Source organism: Micropterus dolomieu, linkage group LG08, assembly GCF_021292245.1.
Source record: "Micropterus dolomieu isolate WLL.071019.BEF.003 ecotype Adirondacks linkage group LG08, ASM2129224v1, whole genome shotgun sequence".
NCBI classification, from domain to species: Eukaryota; Metazoa; Chordata; class Actinopteri; order Centrarchiformes; family Centrarchidae; genus Micropterus; species Micropterus dolomieu.
In genome coordinates, this window is record NC_060157.1 from 5925429 (window position 1) to 5949247 (window position 23819).

A 23819-nucleotide genomic window follows, 5' to 3' on the forward strand; every position below is an offset into this window, starting at 1 on the left:
GCATTTAAATCTGTTTAGGTAATAATACATGTGTAGAATCTTTAATGCAGGACTTTTACTTGTTATGGAGTATTTTGTTTCCACTGTAGTACTGATACTTTTACTGAAGGATCCTAGTACTTCTTCAGTGTCATGACTGGACAGGTTGATAAAGCGCTGACAGCAGGTCTGACTCGTGTTACCTTACATCACTAACAAGCTTACAAGAGTAACAACAGGATCAGTTGGAACTTTTTAAGCCCTGACAGTGGGATTAGACAAGACTCCAGCTTCACTTATGTCATTAAAGTGATGTAAAACAAAGCTGTCCATTCTCCTCAGAGGAAAAATAAAACAATTAACACCGCCTCAGGCTCTTTAGATTGAATGGCCATTGGGATTACACTAAAGGGATCAGGTAAATGTTCAAAAGCCTTGTATAACGTGGTCTGTTCAGTGCTCAAGTGAAGAAGCTCCCACATGAAGAAGAGTCATTGAAGACTCATCACATCTACAGGCCTTCAAAAAATTATTCCACAAACCTAATCAGGATTTAAATGCTCTGAACACAAATCAGTTATTTCGATAGTTTTAAATGTTTTAGTTGGTGCTAAAACTGTTCATTTCTCACACAACCTGAGATTAAATTGAAGTTAGTGCTTGCATGAACCTAATGACTGATGAACACAATCAGGGATAAAAAAACTTATTATTCACTGGTCCCAGAATAAAACCATTTTCTTTGTGAAAGTGTGTTACAATTAATATTATTTATAATCATGTGGGTAGTTTTTCCTGTAATAGACTATAATTATTCACCTTTAGGCTTCTTCGCAGAACATCCAGAAATAGTGCTCATCCTCCACACAGGCGTCCTCTGTAAGATGACAGGTCTGATAAATATTTATGGTCAGTCAATAGAAACGCATTTGTAAAAACGAGGTTAAAACAATAAACACTTTTCTATTTGGCTGCTTGCCCACAGACAGCTGCTTTGTTTCTTTTTTTTTTGCATTTGCACGTTATTTTCAAGATTAGCCATGAGGTCCACACATTTCTAGGACATGGTCTGTAAAATGATTTATGGTCACTAGTTATTTAGCATCTTATTGTTAATCTACTTATGTGCTTCAAAAACATACATAATCACTAAATGTACATACTGGACATGAATGGGGCTCTTCATATATTTTTTGTCTGACTCATTCTGCAGCTGTGGATTCAGAAGAATGGGCATCTAACAACCTGATAAAGAGCTGAATGAGAGGTTGACATCATGAAAAAAAGAAATTTAGTCTTCAACATTATTTACTTAACTAATCGTCTAAGAGTAAAAAAACCCAACAAATTATAAATCAGTGTAAGCTGCAGTGATAGTAACTAACTGCATTTGTTCAAGTGTTTCTTTACAGTTCTACTTCACTACATTTATCAGTTATAGCCTAGTGACTTTGTAAATGTTGATTATAAAGTATCTCATGATATAAGATGTTTTAATAGATTATATTACCAAAAAGAATGTCAAATTAGCCCCACATCGACTTGCTGCAATATTAATATGCTATCAATATCCAATATTATTGTGACAATGTAACACATTGTGTTGATAATACTTCTGTTCTTTTACTTAAGTCATATTTTAAATGCACGTCTTTTACTTGGAAGAGTATTTTAGCATTGTGTTATTAGGTTTTAAGATCTGAATACTTCTTCCATCCCTGATGACCTGAGGAGTTTCTCAAGTGTCACTGTCTTCTTAAGTTAACTGTTAATCTAGAGGGACAAGTGAGTATCCTAGAGTAGAGTGAGAATAGCAGGGGAAATCTGTATATGGCCAAGGTTATTGCAATAATAACAACTTACAAAACACCTGAGACTGGACATGCATTAGTAACACCATAAGACCTCAGTGTATGTCATTATCAAATACATAAAAAAAAAATAACCCAACCTAAAAACATCAAAGTGCATGATCTTTATTTGATATACTGTGAAATGCCATCCAGATGGCACAAAATGGCAGCAGAACAATGAATATATAAGGCTCCTTTTCATTAACAACAAACTGGTCTTTGTCTTGATTTTGGCTATTCTGCTAGCACATGAATAAGAACACCAGCAAATGCTAAATGACGGCATTTATAAATAGATGAACCAGTACATTAAGTCTGTTACTCATTCACCCCCCCCCAAATCCCGTGTTCATATAATACACCACCACTTAAACAGCAGCCGACTGTTGAAAATCCCATCTCTGATCCCAGAGGACTGAACCATCAACCCCTGAGATTTACTATCCAACATGCTATCAGGAAAGGACATGGTGAACAGCAGGAAGTGCTACAAAATTCATGAAAGAGAAGTACATTTGGTAATTAAAATGAAATCATGAATACTAATAACAATTTAATAATTTTAACATTTTAACTACCTCTTTGTTCTTTTCTCCACCATCATTTCTAAAATTTATTTAATATACAAATACTTATAGACTTATGATATGTATATTATGTCATTGTGTACAGAAGCACTTATTCATGATGTCACAAGTAAAATAAACATAAACATCAAAGTATTTTCCAAAAAACATTCCATCCTGTGTTTTCAACCTAGATTTATCTCTAAGGCTCCAAAGCCAAATACCGCAGGTTCCACACCATTGTAATGTCATGCTGCTTAGTCTTGGCTTTGCACATTAGTCACGTTTTATACACCAAACCAGGCCAAGTGCCAGGCTAGTTAATGACTACCTGCTGTGTGGTGGCTGTTAAATAGTGAAGCAGACACAAGGGGTCTTTTTCCATGTGTGGTCGTTGCCATGACCCCAGTATCTCGGCAGGCACGGCTTAGCCAGAGAGTTGTTGGACGCATCAACTCAAAGCCTCAGATCTTCAGGCTTATGTCTCCCTCTAGGGGGTGGGTTGCAACTGATATCCACTCAGCCTCTGGAAAAAAAAAAGCCTGAACTTTTCCACGTAGTTGGATAAAGAGGGAACGCTTGTGGGTTACCCTCTGCAACTGTTCTGCATCATCTTTGGCTTTTTTTAAAAGTAAAGTTTCAGGTTCCAAGTCTGAGAGCTGCAAGTCGCACGTAAAGTAGATGCCCTCCCATCTACTGGACAGTTCATACAGGTTTATGCTGAGTATGTGTATGTGTGTGTGTGTGTGTGTGTGTGTGTGAGAAAGCCTTACGCCCAGTGAACCTGAGCTCCTGCCTTCGAGTGCCGTTTTGCCTCCCTGATGGAGAAGGCTTCTTGCTCTTCGCTCATCTCCTTCAGCCTCTTCTCATCCAGAAATGACACCAAGGAGTCCCTCATGTCCACCACCTCGATCATCTGTTGAAGGACCCGCTCTTCTTCTGCCTGCTGCTCTGATGTCTTGTCTGCCAGACAAACACATATGGACACTTTAAAAACGCTATAATCAATATTTTAATAGCAACAATATATCAATGACAATGTGAAAACAATGTGACAGTGAAAAGGGCTCATTTTCTTGTAGTGAACGTCTCAGCTTTACAGCGAATTACAGTTCATTATTTAGTCCGCCAGCCCACAACTTTACGGTTTTGGTTCACTCTGGCCAAAGCAACTCTCAAAACCCACAGAACACTACCTACTAAGCATCAAACAGCAGACAGAGCTAAAGAGTGAATATTGGACTTTTGAAATTTGTGGACAAACACTACTCCAAATGAACGCTAACCTTGCTCTTTAACTGCTCTATGTGAAAATAAGCAACTATTTTAGTTTGTGTTGAAAAACATGTTTCTGCAAAGTGGCCAAAAAGCTAAATACCTTTTGAAGATATAAAGCATCTTCAGACTAGTCCTGTTGGGAATGTTTCCCAGAGATACTTGTTTTTACTTGTCAGGAACTCAGAAACATCTGTAGGGGAAACTGGGCACATGTACTTTGAAAGCACTGGTCGTTGCTTTAATTGTACGTCCTGTCCATACTGGCTGCAGAGAGATCACTCCTTAAAGTTAACTGAACATGAAGGCTACATACAACCCATAATGCAACACTCTAGACTCTATCTGATGTTACACACATACTGTAAATGTCCCTGAATATAAAACAAACCTCCCTTTTTCAAATGCAAAGACGGGAGTTTGTTATTATGAGATGATACAAACAAGTATCATCTCATAATAACATATATTACAAACATTTCTGTCCTGTTAACCCAATCCTGCGTACAATGCCACAGCACTGATGTTCTCATTAGAGGAGAAACCATTTTCTTTAAAGCCTTGACTAAACACAGCTGGTGCTTGTTAGGTTGGGTTGCTCTCTTCTACCTGCTTCAAAATCAATAGGCCCGTTCAAGAAACTTCAACAACAAATGTGCTCATGTGTGCACACACAAGTACACATACACACCATTCATCTCCATGTATTTCCTGAGCTCCAACTCCAGTATGCTCTGCTTGTCTTCAAGTTCCAGCTGTCGAGACCTGAGAAAAAATTAAACATCACCTGAGTCAGGTCATAATTAAGCCATAAGACAAATACAGTCAGTTTGTAAAGATAATTGGTTGTTACCACGGTGAGAATAAACAATAACCAGAGTATTTTGAGGTGGAAGTCTGCTGTTATAGACCTTCTGGCTACTGTGTCACTTCTACTCCGCACAAAGTCTGTGTTATGTTCCCAGGATGACTTATTATGTGTGAGCCAACAGAAGTGTACACTTACGCCACCATGAGGTCAGACTCCTCTGAAACCAATGCATTCTTCTCGTGGACGAGCTGGATCCAATGCTCGATCATTTCAGGAGAATCGCTGCTGCCTGGAAGTGAAAAATGCAGTGGTCGGATATTTGTGTGGGATAGTGTGTTTGTTTGGAAAGTTTGGGGGAGAGGGGGAAGACAGGTTTGTATGGAAAGTCTAGATATAGTGGAACAAGATGTATGTGCTGTGTGTGACACAGCATCCATGTGAGTGAGTGTGTCTCAAGAGAAACTGGGAGCACGCATCTCTGTTTCCGGAGATTTTCCATGTGAATAAAGCTGACTTATAAAGTTCCAAGTTTAACATTTTAAACCCATCAATGCTAGTGTTTTTTGTGTGATTTAGTAAATGTCTTGGCTCATTTTGGGTTCTCTCTCCACCGTTCACTTTCTATAAACAGAAAGGAATTAATTTATTGCAAACTACAAAAGTCTTCCAACATGATGCAAAAACGTTTGGTTATATTGGGACATACAATCTTGTGAAAATCAGTTTTAACCATTCTGGTCTTAAGAAATAGAGGTATTTTTCATTACAAACCTTGAAAATCTCTCAAAATTAAAAGGAGGATTCTTTAGTATATCAGCAATGGAAAAACTCTGTCTTACCAGCCTCTCCTCGCAGAGTTCGCTCCAGCACTACACCCTTGTCCTCCAACTCCTTGAAGGTCACCTCAATCTCCTCCAGTCTCCTCTGGATGGACTGAACAACAGAAACAAGAAAGAGTCAGAAATGTTCTCAAGCAAATTTTGGCAAATACATTTAATTTATTATCCTTAAGATTATAGAATCATTGCAATAGCCAGTCAATATATTTACATCTAATAATCATTTATTTATATAATAGTTTTCCTCGTTAGTGGTGGAGTCATTCACACGCTGGGTTCAAGTTGCCTACTAATGCATGAGGGATTCACAGGAAACACTGCATGTTGTGTAATCCAGCATTTACAAAGAGTTAAAAAAAAAAAAAGGGGCCCACTGGACGTGGTTGACGATTTAAGACGTTTCGCCTCTCATACAAGGGGCTTCTTCAGTTCTGACTAAAACATCTTCAAGTATCTTCAACCATATCCAGTTGCCATTGATTTTAACCTTCCTCGGATAACTATGACCTGATATTCATAGACGTGATCCAGCATCACTGTTTTTAATTTGACATTAGCCTCCGTTTGTGCTGCTCCTTCTCCCTCAGCAAAGCAAATACTGCCATCTGCTGGTTCTCTAGTAAATCACATTAAGCCTGTTGCAAAGAACCTTGGTGTTTGGTTTGATAGTAATTTAAATTTTGAGCAGCACACCACAAAGCTTGTTCAATCATGTTTTTAAAAATTAGATCTATGTTAACCTTTAAGGACACTTAGACCATTTTACACGCCTTCATCTCATCACGCCTGGATTATTGCAACAGCCTTTTCACTTGTTTAACCCAAAAATCTATTGATCGACTCCAGACTGTCCAGAACTCAGCTCCCAGGCTTTTAACCAGATCAAAGAAATATGACCACATTACTCCTATTTTAGCTTCATTACACTGGCTCCCAGTATGTTTTAGAATTGACTTTAAAATTCTATTGATCACTTTTAAAGCTCTTCATGGCCTCTCGCCTTATTATATTTCTGACCTTTTAGTCCCATACGCACCAGCACGTACCTTGAGATCCTCGGGCAGAGGTCTGTTGTCTGTTCCAGAGTCTTGACTGAAAACTAAAGGGGACAGAGCGTTTGCTGTCAGGGCCCCGAGGCTCTGGAACAGCCTGCCCGAGGAAATCAGGTCGGCTGAGTCGGTGAACTCTTTTAAGTCCCTTCTTAAAACATACTTTTATAGGAGAGCCTTTCCTGATCTTATTTCATTTTATTTTATCCCTTTTATTTTTCATTCTTCTGCCACGTAGGAAATGAGTTCCTGACAAGTAAAAACAAGTATCTCTGGGAAACATTCCCAACAGGACTAGTCTGAAAATGCTTTATATCTTCAAAAGGTATTTAGCTTTTTAAAAATGGGTGTTAGAAAAGGTGGGGTCGTCTTATTGTCGTGCCAATATGGTGTTATGCACCAATCTATTCTCAAGTTAGACCTCTTCCCTCTTTAAACTTGTTTTTGAAAAGTTCTCTACAAATAAAGATTATTATTATTATTATCATCAGAGTTTATTAAGTTATTTCTAATGCTAACCAGACACTTCCCATTGCTGATGCTTCACATTAAAAGCTTTAACTGGTAACAAGAGGTGGCTTTTATTGTGAAGGAGCCACAGGAAGTGTATTTGTCACAGTTATTGCTCATCAAAAGTGTGTCTACAAACCAAGATGTTTTAAATATTGCAGGGAGTAATGGGATGAGAAGAAGATTGCTATAGTGAGCTTTTAGATGAAGAGCCGTCATGTCCAATTCATCAGCAAGGTAACTCCTTTTACTGTGCCCTGCTGTTGTGTGGAAAACTACGTGCGCACTGTGCGGCATGAAATCGACCATAGTTGCTCATGGTATGATGGAAGAAGGCCAGTTATTGACTTCAAGACAACTTGAGTTTATTTGTTTGCACTGTAAACAGTTGCTCCTCTGTTGTATATCTGACAAAGTAGTGCTGGTAATGCTGGTAAAGTGCTAGTAATGCTGGGACCTGTAGTTTTAAACAGCACTTGCTGTTACCACTAGTAACCATAGGTGCCACCAAATCAATAGGAAAGAAATCTGAAGAAATATAATTTCAACAAATATTCATAAAACAAACGTAACTGCTCCACTTCTTATCCTCAATGTGCTGACAAATGTTTGAGCAAGTTCAGGCTCAATTCAGTATACTGCTTCATTGAGTGAAGTTCGCAAAGCCACTGTTGAATAAAACAGACAAACTGAGTTTTGTGACACTGTGAGAGGAACTCTGACCTGGGCTTTGCGCAATCGCTGTAATTCGCTCGTCTTGGCTCGCCGCTCCAGTGTCCGCATCTTCATCAACTCCAACTTCTCAGCCTCAACAGGATCTGATGGCACCGTCTGAAACTGCAGGCAAAGTGTCAGTATTGTAAGTTAACATCATGCAAAATGCTGTAACATCAGCTCCATTACTCTCCTTACCTTCTCATCAAATAAGTCACTATCGTCTTGTCCAAACATCTCATCATCATCGTCGTCATCATCTCCATCAACACCCTCTTCTGAGGGGCTGTGAACATGTCTGAATGTTGTTTCTGCGGCAAAAAAAACAAACAAGAAAGATGTTGTACAAAGTTTTAATAAACTCAGACTGACCTAGATCTCAAAAACAGCACAGTAAACGTCTTGTCCCTGCAACCGCTTTTCTACATCAAAGATCAAATACGAGTCCTCAACTTACCCACTCTGCCAGGATGATTGATGTGGACACTGAGCCGGGTGTCTCTACTGATCCTCGGGGAAGAGAGATTCCAGGGGGAAAACTTGGATCGTACTTTGGTTTGTCCACTTGGCGTCTCTTTTCTCCTGAAGCAGCGTCGATTCCTCTTCTCCCGCATGTGACTAGCGGTGCTCCCACTCCAGTAGCCCTCCTCTTCTTGCCCATCAAGGCCCTCTGGTTTAGGGGGGCTTGGACCTCCTGCAGTTGCAGAGGAAGAGGAGCAGGAAGAGGATCCACCAGGGGTCTCGGAGTCTGAGTCGGCGCTGAAACTCTCAAGATTCACCAGCTGGGTTTTCTCCTCATCGGTCAGCTGAAGCTTTCGGAGCGATTGCTTCGGCCGGGAGTCTTGTGCTGCCTCTTTTGTAGGGGTTGGAGAGGAATGTTTTTCTGTAGTCGAAGTGTTGAAAATGTGGACTGTGCGAGGTTTTGCTCTTGGAGGAGAGGGCTGAGGGCTAGGTACATTTTGCCGAGAGTGGCGGGGCTTGGGGACAGGATAGGGCATCGTGGTAGGAAGTTCTTCTTTCTCCTCAGGGGGTCCTGCTACCTCAGTTTTAGATTTAGGATCTGTGGGAGTTTTTGATACTTGTGGTTCTTGAGGCTCTTCTTTGGATTTAAGTATATGGTGGTCCTGTCCTTCAGGTTTATGTGACTCTGTGTGAATAGAGAGGCCACAGTCCAGAGTGTGCTCATACTCCTCATCAGATGGAGAAGGTGTATAATCACTGGAAAGCCCATTCTCTTCATTTGCGCCTTTGTGATGTCCTTCACTATCCTAAATACAGAAATGCCATAGAAAGAGCACACATCCCCATTTAATATGTCTTGGTCCACAGACTACATATGCTTTGACACAAACAGTCTCATTAGTAGTGCATAACTTCTGTGAGCGAGTCAGCCCTGCAGGCTGATGACATCGGACTAGACACCAGCAGGATGATATAAAAATGCAACAGAAGATTGTGCAACACGCACATGACAAAGACGAGGATTCAATGTGGAGTCTTGCATCATCAGCAGCAAGCAACAGAATGGTTTACATCTGTTCTGTTCAGTGACCCACCTTGCAAGATGTTTCAGCCCAATTTTCCAGCTCCAGCTCTTCAGAATGCAGCTCACAGTAAAATCTCCCTGAGGGGACATCACAGATTGAAACATTAAAGGATAAGTGAACGTTGACGTGCTCAAGAGGAAACCCCCTGCTGTTTTCTTAAATGATTAATCGGCTTTCGGTCTAAATGGAGACCCCTTTAAGAAGGTTCTCAGCACAAATGAGTAATTATACAAATAATTAAATTAGGGCTGGGCACGGGTTAACGAGTTAATTAATTAACGCAGACAATTATTTTATCGCATGTTAACGCAGTTTTAAAAAACAAAATTATTATTTTGAAAGTCTGTTGCTCACTGGCTCTGAACACACATACAGTGGAACCATGGGCCACAGGAGGGCTTCTGTGCGCTATACAGCTGTTGAACTTAATTTAAAATTATAGGCTACATAACTTTACCTGTTAGGCCTTCATCTAGTTTTGTGGGGATGCTCTGCCATGCAAATTCCCTCCTGTTGATGTCCTATTTTGTAAACAGTAATAGATTCCGGAAACTCACAAACAGAGAGGATCAGTTTCTCTTCCAACGATTTGTGCTGCGTGTTGCGTACAACTTCGGCAGCTGGTGGGTGTGTATGTGAAGCGAGCATGACCGCGAAAGTTTCACGGGAACGCACCCGCTTGTCGGTACACCTTGCTCGACCACTTCACCTCACTCTAACAGGGAACTTGCTACTGATTGAACATAGACTGTTTATGCTGCTCCCTGATGAAAGAAAAATGTTTCTGCTGATCCCTGTTCAGAAACCCCCCCCAAGAAAAGTGGACTCTGATGGTAACTTGCTTTAACAAGAAAAGGTAATGCCCTGGCAGTGGCAAATAGCTTTGGTTTAATATTTGATTTGATTACATTAATGTTTAAGTTGAGATTTACAAGAAATATTTTATTGCTACTGTGCAAAGGGAACACTGCTGGAAAAAAGCACCTTATTTGTACTTATCCTACACTACTTTAGAATTCATTATTTAATGTTGTGTGTAACAATGCGATTAATCACGATTAAAACTTTTAATCGTTGCCCAGCACTAAATTAAATAAATGGTACTTCACTTATTGTAAATCTTAGTCTGGCTTTGAGAGAACACGTTATAGCACAGGTGTTTATACCAGAAATACAAATGCTTTATACTCAACAATACAGCATCAAGTGCTTCAACCGAGGGATAAGCAAACAAGAGGCTACTAAAAAAAGACCAAATATTACACCCAACATGGACAGACACTTGGGAAACCTTGTCTTACAGAAAGTAAGTACTCACCTGTAGTCTGGTCAAAGGTGTATCCTCCGTGCCTGAGTGTGATGGAGCACTGATGGCAGGTGAAGCAGCTCCGATGGAAAAACTTGCCCTCAGCACTGACACGCTCCAGCACATAGACCCTCTGACCACAGAAGTAACACTCCTCGCTGCTACCTGGTTCAGGCTCAGGCTCAGGCTCAGGCTCAGGCTCAGGCTCATGCTTAGGCTCAGGCTCAGGCTCAGGACTGAGCTCAGGGGACACAGGAAGCACCTCCATCTGAGGGAGAAGGTGGAGGTTAAATTCAGGTCAATTTTCACAAAACAAGAAGAGAGTTAACACAAAGCTTCCAGAGTAAAATTTCATTACTTAAACACAACTCACACTGGCCACATCTTCCATCTTTGTCTCTCTTTCTCGTTTCAAAGATGCCAGCTTTTCCTGCAGAGAAAATAAGTAAAACTATAAACGCTCATATGACCTGATTATGTTGTTTATGTGGACAACATTCAAACAAACACTCAAACCATTTAAATGACTAACTAGGAAGCACTAACAAATGTGGCCCTAAACAGCGAAATAACAGAAAAAAAAAAAAAAAATGTGAGTCACAGACCGCACAACAACACAGTCCGAAGGCCCAGACATGAACTCCAGCCAACATGCAAGTGTGTTTGAAAATATCTTTATCAAACATTTCTCTGTGCTGTGTAAACAGTGATTTGTAGTCACAGTGGGCGTACCTTGCGTCTTTGCAGAGAGTTGAGCTTCAGCTTGTTCAGGAAAAGCACAGCTGACTGTGTCCGGGAGAGAGTCAGAGGCTTGGACGATGGCAGGATGCCTGCAGGGTCTGTAGCCAGCAGAAAAGGAAAGAAAAATGTCAGAGAAGGACACACAACATTTTCACTTTATGTACTATTATAAAAGGCTGCAATCCTAAAGAAGTCTAAGCATTGATGTTGGCCTACTTGCAGCTTTGCATACAGCTGCTGATCGTACCTTTCTGATTATCTTCAAGGTATATGCTTTGATGTCGGATACTCTGTCAGAAATATAAATAATCCCTCTTTCTTGCATTTTCTGTGGCGTCACAGCAACTGAATTAACTTGTCAATCCAAATAAAAACTCTTCAGCTCCACATCTGACAACCACTCCCCCTCTTTCACCATTCAGATAAGGTTATCGGAGAGTGACAGCTCCCTCCTGCCTGCACATCAGTCAGCAGATCCCAAGCAGAGCAGCACAGCATCAGACACAGAGAGCGTATATCACACCCACTTTGGCTCATTCAGAGCTCCAAACGCTGGGCTCACATTTACACTGCACAAACTCCTCATGCTACACAGCCTGTAAAAATACCTCTAATACAAACTGCCGGGAGAAAATCCTCCTTCAGCGCAGGAATAGTACATCCCCTTCAAGGGATGCCAGTCCCATCAGACCCTGATAAGCCAGGTCCACACGGTGACCGTTTGCTCTGTCTGCTGCTCGGCTGGCTTTAGTGCAGAAGAGCTGCACAACCAGTAGAGGCTGGCTCTGAGCACAGCACTAGCCACTTAAGCCAAATGAATTCTGGGTAATAAGCTCTTAAAGAGACAGCAGCGATTTGATCACTTCTCAACATCTCAACACATTTCAGTGGGAGGACACCTGACCCTTTTAAGGTGATGCTAATGCTGTGCAGTGTCTAAGAAACCAAGTTATGCAATACTGATGCTGCTGTCACCGATAGCCATCTTCAGAAATATATCAGTAGCATTAATAATGACATAATGAAATGAAAACATGAATTGTGGTATATTGCAAAGTGCTTATTGGCATTTGTCTTGTTACCCATGTGAATATCACATTTCAACAACTTTTACCTTTTGCTGCGACAGTGAAGGCCTTTTGGACCTGGGTGAGGTAGAGGACCATGGACAGCTTGTCTATCTGACCTTTTTTGGCTAAGTCACTGGCAGACATGACAGGTGGGATTCCGAGCTCCTTTTCCAAGATGCTGAAAGCCATTTGGTTGTTGTGAACAGCACTGGACTCATTCAGGGACGACATGTTACTGTGGCGGAATTAGAAAGCTGAGATTATTCTACAGTATTATTTATGAGTCTTTTCACAGCAAGGATTATCATTACATTAGCTTTTGGTTACTGTTTGGTTAGTCATGGATTTTAATTAGGTAAAATGTGTTATTTCTTTCAAATAACTGGGTTAAATTAACACCATTAAACTGCTACATAATTTATACAGCATCCTACAGTTTCTAGTTAGCGGTGTAGTCAAATGAAAACCAAGCTAATGCAGAGGGAGCGACTCACATGAGCTGAGGTCTGAAGTGGTGGATTAGAGCACACAGAGCCAGCCCTGACGTCCAGGATTGGGTAAAATCTTTCACATCCACATTCTCATAACCCGCAGTGTGTTTCTGGCACCATTTCAACAACTCTTCACAACCACTGACTGAATCTGATAGAACAAGATAGGACAGACAAATATTTCGTTTGTGGTTTCACAATCCATCTCTGATATGTAAAAAATGGTGTGAGGAAATTGTTTGTCTTTTTTTTAAATGGCGTGTCAGAGCCACAATGCCACAAAGCACTTCCTGCTTACTCAGAACAGCTGAGTATAAAAGTAAAATAACCAGAATAAAAATCACACACGCTGTACAGTTAAGAACAGCTGACCTTGCCGTGTGGGAGAAAACACGTTCTGTTTCTTTGGATTGGATTTATCCACATCATATAGGTGCAGCACCTAAATGAAGTGACAGGTAGATTAGTCAACACATTCAGAGATCACAGAATAAATTAACCTTTTACCAGCTCATGGAGTTCATCAAACAGAAACACAGCAAGATTTGCAAGACTTTGTTATTTGCTGTAAGCCATCCAATAATAATTATACTTTAAGTAAAATATACTGTCTGCACCCAAAAATTGCTTCTCTTTACATGACTGTGTCTACTAGACTGTAATCTCTGAATAACCTCCATGATTATTAAAGTGACTCTGATTCAAATCTGTGTTGAGTAAATACAGGATAACAGTCCTGACCTGGTTGGTCTGGATGGAGGAGAGGTTGACTCTCATGTACCGTGTTTTGGGGTTGATGCTGTAACCAGCGTAGTTTTTGCTGGTGTTTTCTGGTGTGGTCTGGGACAGGACCTGGTAGACACTTTCTCTGTACATTTGTGAAGAAATGAAAGCAGCACTATTCAGAGCCAACCAAATCAGTCAACAAGAGGTGTGTTGAGATATCAAACATGACAAGATTTCTCGTTAGATTAAAAGCTGTCTGGTGAGATGCAACTGACATTTTTGTCATGCTCTCATGGCACATATCAAATAGTGATTAGTGAATAACTTCACCCAGCTGTTCCGTAACCAGCGTATGCCGTGATAGTAATCAAGTAAACCTGCTCTCACACTAGGAGTCCAGACAGCTGTGACCATTGGTAAAGTAGCTGGTAGAGTTTTGCAATATGAATGTCTATACACAGAAGCACAAACTTGCTCTGCTTGGCACTGTGAACTGCACTTAATTGGAGGTAGAAGTAGACATGTGTGTGGATTTGTGGTGAGATTTCTGCCTGATCACAAGAATTCAACAGAATGCAGAAAATTAAGTGTTAAATGCTCAAAATTTTCATATGATTCAGCATTGAAGATTTCTTAAAAATAGTGTTAAAATCCCGTCTTGTCTCGTGAGCTAAGTGTCTCGTCACACTCCTACAATCAACACATAGAAACACAGAGATGCAATGAAAAAGGAAAGTGACATTAAAAAAAAAAAAAAATGTGATGACATAACTGGGTGAGTTTAGAGATCACTTGAAAATACACATTTCTGACTGCACACTAGATGAACAGAATAAAATAATTCCTTTAATGTGTAAAAAATGTTTGGCATTGCCTAGTATAAAATGAATCTGCAGGTACACCATACTGTATTGTATTTATTTATTTTGACCTTAACCAGAATGGTTCCAAACACTTTATTCTCTATTCTCCTCAGGCTTACCACAACATATTTCATTGTTTAATCATCTAATCTTTTGATTCTAGTAACTTTTAACTGTCTTGTAAATTTCAAAAGCTCAAAATCGGCACATTTCATGGACAAAGGTGATTTGTGTCAAACCTAGAGTGCCAAAAGCCTCATTGTTTTTCCTTGTCACACCTCTACAATCAAAAAATCTACCTATCATACTAATTATCTCAGGATGGGAGGTGTTGTTGATGAGGACATGCACAATCATACTGATGAATGTTTATACTTTATTTTCAATACTCATTTTCTAAATGTTTAAATCCTTATGTCAGTTTCCCTAAAACCAAATATTGTACTAATAGTAGAGTGTATGGTCTTCACTGTGTGTCTAACAAATAGAACGTAACACATTCACTTTTTGAAAATGCACCATTTCATTGAATTAGCCTACAGTTGGTGTTGGTGGTGAAGAAACAGGAAGTACTTGCATCATGTGTGTTTCGCATGATATTGCTCATTATGTAAAGATGAAATGCAATTATCTGTACTTTGTGCTTCGTAGTAGTTTTAGGAAGCCAGCTCACCGCTCAGCCAGGACCTTGAGATGTGGGACCCCCATGCCCCAGCTCCTCACCATCCATGCTGTGTCAAAAGAAGCTAGAAACCCACGGGCAATACCTGTACCCAGAGGCCAGAAAGGCTGCAGAGAGCAGAGCATAAGAAGTCATTGTACCACATTAACATAATCTCACAATTGGTAAGTAGAGCAGACACATTTCATACAGTGAGTGATTACCACACAAGAAACATGCCACTTATTAAAACTTATGGGCCAGAGAAAGAAAAAGCTGTCAAGCTTTTCAAACACTACATAAATATATTTACCATCAAATTTTTTGACTTGATGATAGCATTAGTCAAAATGTAAATCACCAAACCTATTACATCGTCTGGCAACCATAAATGTTTGTAAAACTATTTCTGCCAATCTATGTATGTTGAGCCATTTCACTGGATAACTGAAAAATATAACTGGCGGGTGGAGCTACATAAAAAGTCCATGTAATCCATAGTTATTGAGGTATTTCAGTCTAGAACAAAGTGGCAGACCAACCAACTGACATCACCATCAAAAATATGAACTAGAGGAAATATGCACCTGATAACTAAAAATGTTGCCCCTACCTCCACCAGACAATCTCCAACAAGAGCCATCAACAATTTTTTGCCCTTCCTCTCCCTGACCAGAGAGGCATTCTCAGCCCGGTGCATGCAGGTGAAGTCAAACATGGCCACGTCTGGCTTGCCGGCGTGGTTCTGAGCAAACTGGAGGTCAGGCAGTTTGCCACCTGTAGAGAAGTAGGCGGCAGCATGGGCATAGCGGCACAATGCCTCATGATCCACGTTTGCGGGAGCCAGCAGCTCCTCTGCATCACTGTAGTCCTGTCGAGACAGAGTGAGAGGTGCGATCTGATGAGTCATGGCACCTTTTTCTGATTGACAAGTCTTATACTTGGTTTGCTGCATTGGCTAATAGGCCAGGCTGCAGAAAAAGAAGTGTTGATTGACGGTTCTCTCCTGCATGGTTGTTTCATCCATCTGGTTTGTTTCTTTTTCTTTACTCACCATAGATGCAGCTAGTGCCAATAAAAAATCCCACTTTTTCTTGGTAATGGATGTGTTGTTCTCACCTGTTTAATGACCCCCTTCTTCAACAAGCTATTCTTCTTGGCAGTCATGACAAAGTAGTGGGTGTCGTCTTTGTAGTAGACAATATTCTCCAAATCAATACCTGGAATAGAAAATGGAGAGAGAGCATGGTGAGCATAGAAGGAGAGGGAGAGAGAGGGAGAGAGGGAGAATCAGGAAGGCTGACATCAAAAAATAGATTCTTTCTGTATCATTAGCTTATTTGCTTATGCTTTTTCTACTGGATTTACTGGAGGATGGGGAAGCAGATGAAGACACATGGAAGTTCAAGTGAATTAATAAGTCGTTGCCATCGACCTCGGTTATGGGCCCATACGCTACTGCTGCACCACTCTGCTACACCACCTCAGATCTCAAAACCCACAGACACTGGATTAAGCACTGGCATAGGAGGCCAGTGCTTAATCCTTTAGACTGTGCTAAGTAACTTCCCGGTGTTTCCGCTGTTTTGTTTTGTTCAGATTTAACATGCTAATTGGTGAGTTTTAGAAGTGCTGGTGGGGGGATTTTGTCTTCTTGACAGAGCCAGGTTAGCAGTTTCCCCTTTTCATTCTTTAAGCTAAGCTAACCTAAGTTAACTCGCTGCTGGCTGTAGACTTCTATTTAATAGACAGATGAGAGTGGTGTAGGTCTCTCTCTGCAAGACAGCAAAGAAGCATATTTCCCAAAATGTCAAACTTTTGTTTTGAGATGGATGTTCCCATACCTACAAAGAGAGAGAGCTAAAGTTAGTGGCGATAATGCGCAAAGAAATGTACCAGTGCTCCCGTACAAGAAGTACACAAAATATACTAATATCTTATGCTGAGGGAAATTTATTCAGTGTGTCTGTTTGACCTAAAGGATGCACACAGTGAGAATCATGTTAATGTAAGTTTTGTTTGTTGATGAGAAAATTCCACAGGGCAGCTTTAATGTTTGTTTACAGACATCAGAACATCCTTACTTGGAATTAAGACACTACACAAGCTAATAATTTTAACTAGATGTGATCAGGGTTATATAAGGTGACACACACTTCCTGTAAGGTTTGTTCAAAATCAAGCTGCAGTAGGTGCAGAGTAGTAGGAAGGAAGAGGGGTGGATTTCATCACAGTTAACATTATCACAGGAAATTAATTGAAAATTGGAACGCAGATTCACAGTCTTGCAGCTCTTTTCACACTTCACATTGAACCTAACCAAACAGTGTGAACATTTATCTCATGCCTTCAGGGTTGCATGCAGTGAGGCACAGCAGGCAAACAATAAATGAAAATAAGTGCACTGATGTTCTTATTAGAAATGTTCTGATTCAGTGAGTTCATTATTCACGTTCTCACTCAGCGCAAGCCGTGGTATAAAATAGTTTAAAGCTAGGCCAGAATTTATTTCAGCAGCAATATCTTTTTGTTATATTTATTAAAATTGTTTCTACATCCCAACAGCAATCATTAAATTAAATGCTCGGATACAAAAATAAACAAAAATCCAGCACCTTCCTACATATCCAACCTGACACTCTGCCCATACACTCACTGAGCATAAAAATGTGTGTTTAGGGGAGTGGCTTGGGAGGGAGGCCTGAAGGGAGGGGGTGGGGTTGTTTCTGTTAGATACTTTCAAAATCTAGCAGTCTCTGTCTAGTTTGATTTGATTTTCTCTTTTCATGCTTCAATTTTAAAAACTAAAGCAGAGTAGGAAGCTGCTTCACTGCAAATCAAGATGCCCTCTTCCATCCAGCTGAATATGACTGTAAATGTCAGATGGATTCCTACCCGTCTCAGTTAGTAGCTGTTGGAAGAACTTCTGGTTGTAGATGCGGGCCACACCGCTGATCTCTGCTACTTGGGCCTCAGCAGCGGTGTGTCTGTTGTAGAAGTTGGCAGTGATGCCGATAGCCAGCTTGCCTCTTAGCTCCTTGTGCTTGAAACCTGATATTTTGGGAAAGAAGAAAAGAGGAAACTGGGCTGATGAGAGTTCACTTATTTAATATGGCTGCTGGAGGAAGGTTGCGGTTTGTGACTAAGTGCAACACCCAAGTCAGGCCAAAATTAGAACTGCAGTTGTTTGTGCCCACTATTGAAACAGAAGTCTGTCTTTGTCTCACCTTCAGGAACAAACCTGCCTCCTCCAGCAGAGATGAAGACATCAAACTGGAAGTGTGCAGCAGGATGAGACCCAGGGTGCAGCCTAGCCATCCAACCTATCAGAAACACAAACTTTTATGTGTGATGCGCCTTGGCATATTTCATAATAACTTTACTGCTTTACATACTGCTGGTTCGCAAATATTGTTGGTTCGTAAAAACAACTGTTGATGATATACTGAAAATAACAATTAGGAAGAGTGATTGCTGGTTAGTGTAAATACCGTTTTCTTCTGAGGGCTCAATCAAGCCCCGAAACTCCACTCCGGTGTGCACCTCCACCCCGAGGAGAAGTGACACTTTCAGTAGAATCAACTGTAGCTGACGGATGCCTGAAAACATGCATGTATGAGGTATTTCATTGAAAATGTGTGTGAAAAAAAAACAAGATACTCAATATACAGTCAGTCTTTCAGAGCAGAAAGTTAAAAAAGAGAGCAAAGGCTGCAACTTATTATTATTTTCACTTCAAAGAAATAACAACAGATTCATCTATCAATTTTTTGGACTTAAAAGGTAAGACAGAAATTGCTGCTTTGTCAGAACAGAGAAAACCAAAGTAATGATCAGTAATTTAAAATGTTGTCAATTCTGGTAATGTCAAAGTTTGGTTCCCCCAAAGCAGTGTTCCGCCATTGAAATTCCCAAAGATCCCAAGGTAGTCCTAAGCACACCATTGATTGAAAAAAAATATATATAATGCTGCACAACCATGCTTCTTCTGTCTCAAAACCTGGTGTCCACATTACTCACAGTGCAACTTAACCACCAACGTTTCAGTTTGAGATTTGGGTGTGATTTGGGTGCACTATGCTAGCTGCAGCTAATGTAGCCACGAGCCCCAAGCAGCGATGAGGAGCAACAGCTGTCTCATAAGCTCACTTCTTTCTTACCACACCCCCAGATTTTTGTCTTTTTCAAACTTGTACTGTTCAGTCAAGTTCAGACTGATCACTTAAGGAAATTTACCAGACTTCATGCACCTCCCTCTGGAGCCACAAAAGGCTTTATACAACTTTCTTTCAAAATATGTTGCAGTCCTTCAAGACCTCTAAACAGTATTTTATGTTTAACAATCAGGGATGTTCCCCTGTAATTGTATCACCATTGAAACCTGAGCATCTGTCATAAAACATATGGATTCAAAATGTATGGGAACTTTAGAAGATGGAGCAAATAATAAATGCCACCTGTAATGGCCTTGTTATAGTAATAAAGTTGATCTGTTTCATACTCTATCAAACTATGTACATGCCATACATTCTCTCATTCTGTAGTCAAATCGAGAAATCAGCTTATCATTTCAGCACAAACGAGAGCATTTCAAAACAACACCAGACCCGGGTCACAGTAAAAGACAGTCCATTAAGCACAGTAATTAGTTACTCACTGATGTGATCCAGAGACCCAGTGCAGAATTTGCCGTAGAACTTCTTGGCTCCGAGCCCCCGGAGATCATAAATAGTGTAGGGCCACAGGTGTAGAACATTGTTCCTGGAGAAAGACTCTCTTTTCTCCAACACCACCACCTGAGCCCCCAACAGGGACAGTTCGATGGCCGTTCTCAGCCCACACGGCCCTGCACCCAACACAAGACACTATGGGAGAGAAGGTGGGAATTAGATGCTAGTCAAAGAATGAGAAAATCAAGTCAAACTAAATGTTTTTATGCCCTCCTGTGGGGCAAAGTCCTGTTTTTTAACCTCAAGCCCACATTGTGGTTGTCACATTGTTGGTTTGTCACATAAAACAAATGATGTAGTACCCTCCATAGATCAATCAGTATGATTTTTGAAATTGCTGGAAAGGACCTGACAAGATTGCTGACAAGGTTGATTTAACTCTGTTCAGCAGCAAATGCCCAAAAATCTACATGTTAAACAGACGGATAGGCAAGGACTGATCCATTGCCCCTTCTTAAGTCATTATTACAATTGTATGGTAATAAATTACAGTTTGAATAATTTGGGTTCAGCTAAAATAGCAACAGATATTATATATTTTGTACCATTGTTTATATTAAATTATTATATTTTAATCTGATAAATATCTGGTTAAATAATTCTGGAGTTTCAAGCCTCAAAAACAGCATTTAGATCTTTACCAGTTAAGCGGTGGGTGAAATCTTGTAATACATTGTCGTTATGAAGCAATTAAGAATTAGGTTACGCAAATTAACAAAAAAAAAAGAAAAAAGGAAAGAATGAAATTGAACTTAATTAAAACCTAGTGTAGTGTATTTCTAATCACAGAAACAAAAATTTACTGGATGCCACTTGCCAGTACCTTGTTTTTGGTGCAGGCTTTTCCTTGCTGGTAATCTGAGTGAGATGCCCTTTTGTCCAGCTTCGTCCACAGGGCTTTGGCCTTCCAATAGTTCAATCTTTCCTTTAACTTGATGTAGAAGCTCCTGAAATCCTTGGGATTGATGTCCAGTTGCCTGCAGAGCTCAGCAAAGTGATGCTTCACATCCTTACAAGTCTGGGCTTGGATGAAATTGTCAAATGTAGCATGTGAAGGGTTGACAGGGTCCGGGCTCGCCATAGTGGAGGATGATGGTTTGTTGATTAACTGTGAAAGAGGGAGGTTATATCATGGTTTTAGAAAATTTTCACAGGAAATAAATGTTTACTGTAAATGATCAAAGGGTTACAAAGCCCTTGTTGAGGTGGTCGAGCGCTGAAAGTCTTCTACCTTCTATGCTAGGGGAAGTCATTTTAGTCAAGCTTTTTTTTGGCACCTGGTTTGCTGACTCATTACCAACTTCCCTGTATCTTATCTTTTTTTAAGTCTGCTCTGAACTGAATAGCCTACCCACAGGCAATGTGTCATTCTCACACTGCCTGCCTCAGGACGTGTGTCAGTTTCAGTACACAAGAGTACACAATTTAAAGGAAACACATGGCTAAAAACACATAGTGTGAATGTAATTTGTCCCACATGTTTGGACTGGAATGACTGTTTATCACCTCAAAAAAGCAAGATCAACTGTTACCTAGGGTTGGGTGATATGGATGAAATTAATATTGGATTTTAATAAGAATATTGTATCACGCTATGACAAACATCTGCAGTTCAGTGTAATGAAACACCATGTATTATTTTAGACAAAGCTTAAGGCTAAAGTAGGGCTGCAGCTGGTGATTTTTTTAATTAATGGTTTGGTCAACAGAACATAAAACAAACAGTGAAAAACATTCAACATATGATGTCTTCAGATGACTTTCTTTGTCCTACCAACAGACATTCACTTGACTATAATGTAAGACAAGGAAACAAATATCGCCTGATTGTACTCAAGTAATTACATTGGAGCCTTTTGGTATACAATCTGAGCTCACAACTGGCAACATTTACTTAAGGTAGTTCACTTCAAAAACTAGTGGCACCACAGGCAACATGCTAATCATTTATGTCAATATCATACTCAAACAACAAGGACACTGTTTTAAGCTCTGTTTCTACAGTTTACATCTAGCACCTTTTTTTTGTTTTACCCGTATCAGCAAGTTGTGGCATTTTCTATAACCAACATGCATGTATTACTTCCTGATGATAACACTAACAGCCCCCCCGTCCTCCACGTGAGACGCATAGCCTATAATTACAGTCACAGACCACTGAAGCATGTGTGCATGACTGTGCTTGTGTGAACCTGATGGAAACAGCATTAAACTGCTTTAACATTCCTCCCTCACATTTTTATTAATTATCTTTTTGATACCAGTTATTTGTAGACATTCACTGAGAAAAAACATCTTCTCTTGCTTCCTATTTACTGCATTACCACATTTCTCTCTGTTGCATATAGTTACAATCACTCAAACAAGCTACCGCCTACAATAAATACAATGGCAAACAATTCTAGAGGTGTTTGATAAGCCTTCATGGAGACTCATATGATACCGACCTAACACATAGCTCAAGTGAACATAATCCAGCTTTGATGCAACCAATATTTCTCATGAGGCATTTAAAACATGAGATTTGTGAAGGATAATTATATGGTAAATCCTTAAACTGCCATTTCATACCATCTTCTGTCTCCTTATTCGTTAATTGCAGTGTAGAAACAAGCACAAGCAAGCAAATAAGCCTCCTGACATACAGTGTAGAGTTACATTTGGTCTGAAATAATTAATCAAGATTGCATCACAGTGAAACTCTTCAAATGGTGCCAGTGTCTCTACCAGAGAAAAAACATTCCCAAAGAATGAAATGGCCTGTCAAAACTAAAAATAACTCCAGAGGATCATCTTGAAACTTTTATCTAATTCCCAAAGAGGCTACTGTATTTATACTCTGTGCTATATTTTCTGTTTTAACTAGCTTGAAAGATGTACAGCAGCACAAGAACAAACATAAAACCAAAAACTAGTTTCCGCATTGTTAAAATTACCTTTCCGGACACTGCTAAATATAGTTGACAGATGGTCATGCTGAATTAAGTGTCATCTGTGGCAAAGGTACACACGCGCACGCGCACACACACACACACACACAAACACACCATCATCATCTCACATGTTAAGCAATAATAAAGAAGAGGCGGGTTTTAGCAGGAATACTGTGGACAAGATCAGAACGAAGCAACCCGGATTTAAAGGTGAATTGACCTGCTTTTCCTCAGAGCTGGTGGATTGGATGGGATTTACCCACCTTATTACATGTGTAAACTCTGAGCAGTGCCTCTGTCCACACTGTGTGTATCAGGATGTTGGATCAAACGCTGATCTCCAGCCTGGCAGGTTTTGCAGAGAGAGAGAGAGAGAGAGAGAGAGAGAGAGAGAGAGAAACAGAAGGGAGAGAGAGAGAAACAGAAGGGAGAGGGGGAGGGATAGAGAGTAGAGAGGAAAGAAAAGAAAGAAATGTAATTTTCTGAACTTATCTGGCTCCAACAGACATCCACAGCGGTTTGTGCCGATACATTAAAACATACCCTTTTAAATGTAAGCGTTCACAATGGTAGGAAGGAATGATAAATGAACAGGAAGGTGTGGCACAGGAGGTTGCACTGACAACACGTCCCCAAGTGCTAGCAGATTTTAAAAGAACACTCACATGCTATGACAGATATGTGGACGCATATCTGTCATAGCAAGTCAATGCTGCTCTGTTTAAAATATGGTTTTAAATAGAGCAACCAGCATTCATTCATCCATTTATAGTGGACATGAACGTGACAAACCTTAAAACTTAAAACAAGAATCTCCCCGTGTAATTAAAACAAAGGTAAGACACACAAAAAATCTGCCCTTAAGTCAAATAGGAGCATTGTTAAATGATCAAATACGTCCTGAAGTTACATTACCAGCGTTGAAGTCGTGCTATAAGAGAGTATCCTTGAAACTGCATGCTGGCTGACGTTTCCATGTTTTGTTTTGTCTTTGTTTACAGGTAACGTTAAGCAGTGCGCGTAGGTCAACCTGCACCTCGCGCTCACACCCCACGAGTGGAGCCTCTTCCGGGACTTTCTCCTAAAGCTACAGGCACAGCACTTCTTTTATGCAGTCTATAGCACAGCGCACGCCACAGCGCACGTGACGATCAA

The 23819-nt window shown here is 40.3% G+C and overlaps 2 protein-coding genes across 3 annotated transcripts in view; both read right to left on the reverse strand.

Annotated features, from left to right (window-relative positions):
• The window catches only part of fitm2 (fat storage inducing transmembrane protein 2), a 58460-nt gene that overhangs the window by 26401 nt on the left and 8240 nt on the right, over nt 1-23819 (reverse strand). The window lies entirely within an intron of this gene.
• mical1 (microtubule associated monooxygenase, calponin and LIM domain containing 1) lies at nt 1940-23720 on the reverse strand. Of its 2 annotated transcripts, XM_046055160.1 has the most exons (26): nt 23580-23720; nt 22928-23009; nt 20555-20839; nt 19659-19866; nt 18493-18600; nt 18229-18324; nt 17897-18052; nt 16121-16221; nt 15615-15872; nt 15014-15129; nt 13493-13619; nt 13124-13193; nt 12755-12902; nt 12305-12495; nt 11182-11288; nt 10823-10879; nt 10462-10717; nt 9153-9220; nt 8054-8864; nt 7795-7907; nt 7606-7719; nt 5324-5417; nt 4680-4773; nt 4365-4438; nt 3172-3361; nt 1940-2924 (listed from the first exon to the last, which is right to left on the reverse strand). In XM_046055160.1, exons 3-26 carry the CDS (start codon nt 20810-20812, stop codon nt 2918-2920), a joined length of 3822 nt encoding a protein of 1273 aa, XP_045911116.1. In that variant the 5' UTR covers nt 20813-20839; nt 22928-23009; nt 23580-23720; the 3' UTR covers nt 1940-2917. The 2 variants fall into 2 exon arrangements, 1 of the variants encoding a protein (XP_045911116.1); XR_006825855.1 differs by lacking the exons at nt 1940-2924; nt 3172-3361; nt 4365-4438; ... (7 more) ...; nt 10823-10879; nt 11182-11288 and adding an exon at nt 22668-22723 and having other exon boundaries at nt 12353-12495; nt 13533-13619.

Bases quoted from the DNA above. Each gene is read 5' to 3' on its own strand.
- mical1 (XM_046055160.1), bottom strand. From the start codon at position 20,812: ATGGCGAGCCCGGACCCTGTCAACCCTTCACATGCTACATTTGACAAT. The intron at 15,130-15,614 runs GTAGGGGCAACA...TGCTCTCTGCAG, and splicing joins TTGGAGATTGTCTGGTGGAG to CCTTTCTGGCCTCTGGGTAC. The intron at 10,718-10,822 runs GTGAGTTGTGTT...CTTCTCCCTCAG, and splicing joins AGATGGAAGATGTGGCCAGT to ATGGAGGTGCTTCCTGTGTC.